Source organism: Sprattus sprattus (genome assembly GCF_963457725.1).
Source record: "Sprattus sprattus genome assembly, chromosome: 8".
Lineage (NCBI taxonomy): Eukaryota > Metazoa > Chordata > Actinopteri > Clupeiformes > Clupeidae > Sprattus > Sprattus sprattus.
The window spans coordinates 8,705,727-8,713,638 of NC_137927.1; the positions used below are offsets into that span (position 1 = coordinate 8,705,727).

The 7,912-nt window shown below is 47.2% G+C and overlaps 1 protein-coding gene across 1 annotated transcript in view; it reads right to left on the bottom strand.

The window, feature by feature from the left end:
* The window catches only part of LOC308368861 (aggrecan core protein-like), a gene marked incomplete at both ends in the record, with an annotated part of 12,876 nt that extends 5,266 nt beyond the window's left edge, over positions 1-7,610 (bottom strand). The window contains 12 exons of the mRNA XM_080843143.1: positions 821-928; positions 1,213-2,682; positions 2,885-2,983; positions 3,153-3,446; positions 3,847-3,974; positions 4,289-4,463; positions 4,599-4,925; positions 5,409-5,702; positions 6,055-6,182; positions 6,497-6,671; positions 7,023-7,403; positions 7,607-7,610. Of these exons, the coding sequence (XP_080699269.1) occupies positions 821-928; positions 1,213-2,682; positions 2,885-2,983; positions 3,153-3,446; positions 3,847-3,974; positions 4,289-4,463; positions 4,599-4,925; positions 5,409-5,702; positions 6,055-6,182; positions 6,497-6,671; positions 7,023-7,403; positions 7,607-7,610 (3,583 nt within the window). The remainder of the gene's footprint in view (positions 1-820; positions 929-1,212; positions 2,683-2,884; positions 2,984-3,152; positions 3,447-3,846; positions 3,975-4,288; positions 4,464-4,598; positions 4,926-5,408; positions 5,703-6,054; positions 6,183-6,496; positions 6,672-7,022; positions 7,404-7,606) is intronic.
* Positions 7,611-7,912: the final 302 nt, after the last annotated feature.

A 7,912-nucleotide genomic window follows, 5' to 3' on the forward strand; every position in this document is an offset into this window, starting at 1 on the left:
GATAAATCCTGTAACCAGCAAAGTGAGCAGTAACAGCTGTTAGCATCAGAAAAGTGATGTTTATCACAAAGTGAGATTACAGTTTAGCCGTCTTACTTTGGAAAACATCACAAAAGCATGGATAGCTTTTGTCTGGCACTACCACGTTGTAAATCTTTGTTATAAATACATTATGCATAACATACTGCATGTTTGATAACATAATCAAAAATCCCACTCATTATGATATTTTCATAACACAGTTTTACCAACGTTTTCCAGCTAAACTGATAAGCTAGCTTTGTGATATACCAACTACATGGAGCAACATGAAAGTGGGAAAAGGACACCGGTTTAGTCAAGGCAGAAGCAATTTCAGAGCTGAACAAAAACAACACACACGTTCGGAGGGGCGTCACAAGACCCTCTGTGAAGGAAAAGGGCTGTCACAACAAACAAACACAACCCCCGGCATCTTGCAAACCACAGGATACGTGAACATGAGAACAAACACCAGAGAAGGGCTCAAGACGAGTCAGTACAACATTAGAGATAGTGAACACACAAAATGAACACACACACATGTGAAAATGCTGATCGAACATGCAGAGTAGTTAACCAATCAAACATGGAATTTGTGCAATAAATGGAATTAATGGAAAAAAATGCTTTTAGACACAAAAACGCATTCAGAACATACAGACAAACAATGAGAACAGTGACCAAAAACATACACATGTTTTCATGCCAAAGACCGCGGCCTGTAGTGGATTAACACATGGCGCTGTACGCCCAGTCTCACGGTGAATCCAGTGCCCATAATTCAAACTTCAGAACTCACCGAGCTGGCAGTCTGCTCCGGTGCGACCCGGTGGACAGAGACACAGGCCAACTCCGTCCTGGACGGTACATGTCCCCACACCGCACGGGTTTGGTTCACAGGGATTAACTAAGAGGGAAGCAGAGGTCCACAAAGAGACGCCTCACACGATGGTACCAGCATTTTTGTAAATGAACACCTAGTAACCAGTCTAATTTATACGCCAAAAAACAAGTTTAAAACAATCGGAATCCTTCAATAACACACACAACAGAAATGTATGTGCATTTCTTAAGAAAATAAACACGTATCTACAGTATACCTGTATTTATATCTAACATCTATTTTGTATGAATGTTTGCATGCATTTTTCTAGAAATTCAAAGAAGGTTGAAAGAAGAAGAATCACTCACTGTCGACCAGTGCGGGCTCTTCCATGACGGCTGGTGTTTGCAGCGTGAAGGCCGGGGTTGTGGTTGACACCAGCGTGGCCGGAGTGGCGTAGAACGCCCCAACGCTGTCTTGCAGCTGGGCCGGTGGCTGCTCCGGTGCTGAGGTCCGGCTCAGGAGTTGGGCAGGGGGCTGTGCGATCCGCACCTCCCCGGCCAGGTGGGAGTCAGTCAGGAGTGACTCGGTGGGATGTGCAGCAGAGGGGTAGTCTGGGGTGGAGGTGTGGCTGTGAGGGTGCGTGTGGTGGTGGTGGTCGCCGCTGCCTGAGAAGAGCCCACTGTGATCCCCACTTATCTCCACTGGACCCTTGCCTAACTCCTGGCTCTCAGTAGGGTGGATGCTGAACTCCACCACACTACCGTCTGTTTGGAATGTGATCTCCCCGCTCGCAGAACCTCCTGAGGAGAACCCACTGACGTCACCCGATCCTCCAGAACCGCTAGACCCCCCGGAGCCGCCGGAGCCAAACTGCAGGAACCCAGATGCCTCCTGCTCTTCCACTGGCTTGCCTGTCCGATCAGAGAACCCTGAGCCGAGGAAGGTGATCCGAGGGAAACCAGATCCGCTCCCCGACCCACTCGCCCCTCCACTCATGAGTCCACTCACGTCTCCACTCACGTCTCCGCTCAGGGAGCCGCTCGTGAGTACACCCACGTCCCCGCTCGAGGAGCCGCTAAGGTCTCCTGAGGTCTCAGAGAAGCCACCGGACCCCGACCCAGACCACTCTCCAGAGCCACTGAAATGGACCCCAGACCCTCCGAGCTCCTGGCCAAGGCGGGGGGAGGAAGTCGAGATCTCCACAAACCTGCCACCGACGAAGAAGATCCGCGTGCCACTGCCGCTGCCGTCAGGGTCGCCCGAGTGGAGTCCGCTGGAGTCTCCCGAACGGCCGGACAGAAATCCACTCAGCTCCTCACTTGAGCCGGACCCTGAGGAAAACTCCCCGCTCTCCCCCGAAGACCCGCTAGACACATCCGACGTGGAGCCGCTCTCCTCCGAGCTGAACCCAGACCCGGACGCACTTCCCGAGCCCATGTCCCCACTGAAAAATCCAGATCCGGCTGGGAACGTCAAGATTCCAGGGATTCCCTTTCCACCTTCCAGTGGCATTCCGGACGCAGAGCCCTCACCGGACAAAGAGGGCCCAGTGCCAGAGAAGGTTACAACAATCCCTGATCCGTCTCCACTCCCGCCAGACCCAGATATGTCTCCACTGGTGCCAGACCCAGATTGTAACTCAGAGATACCACTGGCTTCTCCACTGGATTCTCCACTGGCGTCTCCACTGGCTGCTCCGCTGGCTTCTCCACTGGCGTCGCCACTGGTCAGGCCACTTCCACTGGCTGAGGCGTCACCAGAGAAGCTGCCGGATCCTGAGGCAGAACCAGAGCCTGAAGGCTCCACAGCGATGGGAGCAGTGATGGAGGGAACCACTGAAGCCAGGAGAGGAAAAGAGAGCAAGAGAGAGGGAGGGAGAGAGATGGAGAGGGGAAAGAGGCAGGAAGAGATAGAGAGAGTGGGTGAAAGGGAGAGGGAAAGAGAGATGGGGGAGGAAAAGAGAGTATGGAGATGTCATATAAGAGTCATGTTTAATAGAATACCACATATATCTTTAATCTAAAATAGAAATCTTACCCGGACGTAGCAGGTCTGTAATTGTTGTCCCATTGATAAGTACTTCTTCAATTTCTGTTATATTCATTCCAGTCTCATTGAGAAGTGCAAACTGATCGGCTGTGGATATTAAAACATAAGTAAGTAAGTAACACTTGTTTATTTTGTATGTCTCTTTTTTGTCAAGGTTTTCTTTTTATGTTTCAGTTTTCTATTTAAACTGTTTGCATCCAGGACCTAAAGAGGCATTATTTCATTATTATTTATTATATATTATGTTCAATGTTACCCTTGAAGCAGAAGGAGTCAAATCTTGCAAATAGCTCCGGGTAGCCGGTCATGTTGGCGTGCAAGTAGATGGTATGGACACCAGCCTTTCCTCCACCGCACAGGTCACGGGGGCTGCTGATTGGATAACGCACACTGCGGTCCAACAGCCACCCAGCACGGCACCTGTCGTAACCATGACGCCAGGCCGAGTACAGCTCGCCTGTGGTGGCCAGCGTGGCGTTTTTCTCCTGACAGGCAGCAATCGCCTCGTCATAGCTGAAGCCCTCAGCAGAACTTACATGGAAGACCTCACCTATGAGTGAGAGAAAGAGAGAGAGAAAGACAGAAAGAGAGAGATATGGAGAGAGAAAGAGAGAGAGCAGAAATAGTGAGAGAGATAGACAGAAAGAGCAGGGGGAGAAGAGAAAACATACAAATGCAGTAAATGGTGTGGTAAACTAGGTGTAGCATCTGATAGTAGTGCGGTGAAGTACTCTAACACTCCTCTTTATGTATACAAATTTAAAAGTATTCCAATTAAAACAGTAGTAGTACCTTTATAGATATATTCACCTATATTGATATATTCACCTATATATAAATGATATGTTTGTGTGTATATTGGGTCATGTTTTGATCTTGTCACGTACTTCATCACAGTAAGCAGTATCTATCAGCACATGGTAAAGGTGTATAAATAATGTGTATCTTACCCTTGAGTTGGCCCATGTAGCAGTACACATCATAGTGCTCGTCTGCAGGTCGAAGCCCATAAGACCTGATGCCAGGCAGGTGCTCCAAGTCCCCGGCACATTGATCACGAGGACGCACGATTGGATACCTTTAAGACACAATTACTGTCAAATTACTACCTGGGATGGTGAATTAGACAACAATACCTGTAAATACCTTCGCCTCCACACAACATTGCTATGACACCCTCTCAACATCCAGTAAAATAATCTAGTAACTTCTCTATCAGTCTTTTCAAACAATACTGCAATATATGTCCACCTCCCAAGGATCATTAAAACAATACAGACCTCTTGGGAGACCACAGGCTTTGGTATTCATAGCACCATGGTCTAACAGCTTCGGCCCAGGAAGCTGACACACACACCAGAGAGAGTAATACTATAAATCTTATCCCATCACCTGACGGTCTGGTCGAGGAGCCAGCCGGCGTCACACTGGTGGTATCCCCCCTCATAGGCGGCCTGGAGCTGCTCAGGGCTGGCCATGACGGCACCCACGCTCTGGCATGCCAGCTGGGCCTCCACAAAGGTGAAGGCATAACGACTCGGACCATGCCGATAGTGGAACACCACACCTGCACAAAGGCAAGAGAGGGTGGGAGTGAAGGAGGGAGAGAGAGAGAGAAAATAAAATTGCCCTGCCATCTAAGGTTTGTGTTTTTTTGCTGTATTTCGTGTACTGTGTTGTTATCATGACGGCACAGACCCACCTGACCCCACTGCTCCGTTGCTACTGACATGGGGAACCTCCGCCCCCACACCAGGCCAAGACGTGGCTTTCACAATGACGTCAGGGATCACCTCTGTGATGTTCGGGGGCGGGAACAGTGGTGCTTGAGTGACAGGCAAAAGGGCGGGCCTTGTGCTCCCAGGCTGATGTGTGACCACCTCCCCCTTCAGTTCGCTCTCCGCCGTCACTTCCTCTATGAACACCTCCGGGGCTGGTGTTACCGTAGCAACACTGAGAATACCTGATTCAGTGGTGGTCTGGCCTCCCAAAGGAAAGATGGTAAAGCCAGAGCCATCCTCACCATCATCTAAAGGAGAGGGGTAGTGTTGCAGACAATTACAATCAGTTCACGCAGAAAAATGGCTGGATAAGACAATGTTCTCTTACACTCTTAAACTTCAGGAGAACATCAAAGCCACAGAAATGTAGTTCCTGCCATTGTAGGGAACAATACCTGCATTGCATTGTATTGCATTGTATGGTAAATACATATGTAGTATACAGCTAAAGAATACGTGTAAGTTAGTGTGAAGGACCTAATGGGTGGGGAACCTCAAAGCACTATGGGAAATGTTGTTGCATTCATGCACAATCACTTTTAAATAGGATAAGACATATGTTCAAGTCTATAAACTAAAATCACCTTTTAGTATAAAGTTCAAGTTCAAATTAAAGTTCACAGTAATTTATTGTATACAGTACGTAAACAGTATACTGTACACTACTGTTCAGAAAACATAAAGATATACATCTTTATTTGTACAATGTGTAACATGTGCAGCCTATTTACCTTGGTAGCAGATGGCATCATAACGGGAGTCTGGGTCGGGGAAGCCTGTCTGGTTTGTGAAGCGGTGGACAGTGCGGACTCCCAAAAGCCCACCTCCACACTGTGGTCGGGCGATGTTGATTGGGTAACGTACGCTGCGGTCACCCAACCAGCCGGCGTTACAGACATCCATGCCTTGCTGCCAGGCCAGGTACAGCTCACCTGTGGTGGCCAGCCGCGCCCCTAGCCTCTCACACTGGGCCTCAGCCTCCACAAAGGTGAACTTCTCAGCAGACATGGAGTAGAACACTTTACCTAACGGGTCAGAGGGAGGTGCAGAGGTTGGGCAATTTTTATATCTGCCATTTTTATTTTTTAGTGCAGATTGTTTGCCATTTGGCCTTGGCGGAGTTCTGTGTTCTCTGAGTGCCCCTCAAGTGTTCTGTATGAAATGTTTAAATTGGTCAAACATGCAAAACACAACATTATGGATGTATTTTTAAGTTATTTTCATACATATGAGATATTTAAAGCATTTAAAATGAATGCAAATATTCCTGGAAATGTCCTGAAAGTGTAATGTGTGCTTTCTTACTACCCTTGTACTGACAGAAATGAATTAGCCCACATACCATGTAGATAACATGACAGAGTCAAAAAAAAGTACCTGTCATCTTCTCTGCAAAGCAGTACACATCGTAAGACTCATTGACGTTTCTGATACCATAGGTTCGAACTCCTGGGAAGTTTTCTTTATCCCCGAAGCAAGGCTCTCTGGGATCATGGATGGGATATCTGCAGTTCCATAGTGATCAGAGGTCAGCCAATCATCATCAAGCAACATCATCCGAATGATAGCTGCTTTATGCAGTATTTCTATTCTCATTAATGGTCGTTATCAAAAACGAGCCTCCAAACAGTCATTATGAAAGAAATTTCAAGTTTTTATGAATTCAAAATCTGAATTAAATTGTAGTCTGTTAAGCTAAATAACGCCAAAATAACAACTTGTGTGATTAAACAATATTGTGATGCACTGTTCAACAGTATACACACCACACACACACACACACACACACACACCGATTCACACAAGAGCATAGCAGTACCTGACGGTCTCATCGGCCAGCCAGCCAGCATCACACTGATGGAATCCTCCATCATAGGCCGCCTGCAGCTGCTCAGCAGTGGCCATGACTGCACTATTCTGAACGCAGGCTGCCTTGGCCTTCTCAAACGTCAGGGTGTAGCGGGAGGTGATGGCACGGTAATGGAAAACTATACCTGGAGAGGAAACATAAAGGCGATGGTGTACAGTTTAAATTCTTAAAAAAACATAGAAATGTTTGTAATTGTCTCTTCAGTCTGCTCAACTCCAGGTTGTCAGTTTAGCGTTGTCCTTGGCAAACATGTACAAAGTACAAAAATGCGTCATAATTTAACTTCATAATTAAACCTTAATTAACAGTGCCTTCTCAGAAACATGCCATGCTCAGCTTTCCAAAGTAAAAGCTACTTCTCAGACTTTGTTAAATCTCCGCTACATCCAATATTTTCTTTTCACTTTACTTTACTTTTCCATACAATTGATAGTTTTTCGTTATTAAACACATTCAGTAAACACAGACAACCTACCTTGGACCAGCACCTCAATAGTGTCAAAGCTGTCCTCAATCTCATGCATGACTTCACAGCGGAACACTCCGGTGTCGTTGGTGAGCATCTCCGTGATCTTGATGGAGGCGTCAGTGGGGGTCATGGGGTAGCCCACCATGGTGACCCTGTCCAGGTACCTGTCAGCCACCCTTATCACCCCCTCGGAGGCCACCAGCACGTCGGTGACCGTCTCCTTGTTGATGTGGGTCCACTTGATGCGGTGGGAGAGCGGGGTGATGGTGGGGGCTCCGGGGTCGTGGGGCGTGTTGTCCTGGAAGTAGCAGGGCAGGACCAGTGTGCCCCCCAGCAACACACGCACCGGCCTCTCTGACGGGATGCTCACACTCAGAATATCAGGGTCTATACGCACACACACAAGCGCACACACACACACACACACACAGACACAGACACACACAAACGCCCGCACACGCACATAAACAAACACAAAACGCAAAACAAATACACATATATGAAATATTATGTATGTGAAATGTACAGCAGCATATATATAACAATGTATGTATGTGATTCTATGCATGTAAGATGCTCATCCTGCTTACCCATGTTTGACATTTCATCAAAGGTCATGGTAGTCCAGGCAGTGTCCAACAGCACGCACAACAGGAGCAGTGCAATCATGATATACCTGAGAATCAAATGTCATTTTATTATAATACACTTTTGGTATTTGCCCTGGTTTGAGGATGCCTGCGTGGTTCTGAACAGTTAGATGGCCTACACAAATTAGTCATGAAACTATTCTATTGAAAAGAGTTGTTTATTAGGCAGCATAGCTTCTAAGTGTACCACTGCAGTAACTACATATAATTGACGCCATTGTTCCATGGCTAACAGGAAGACAGTAT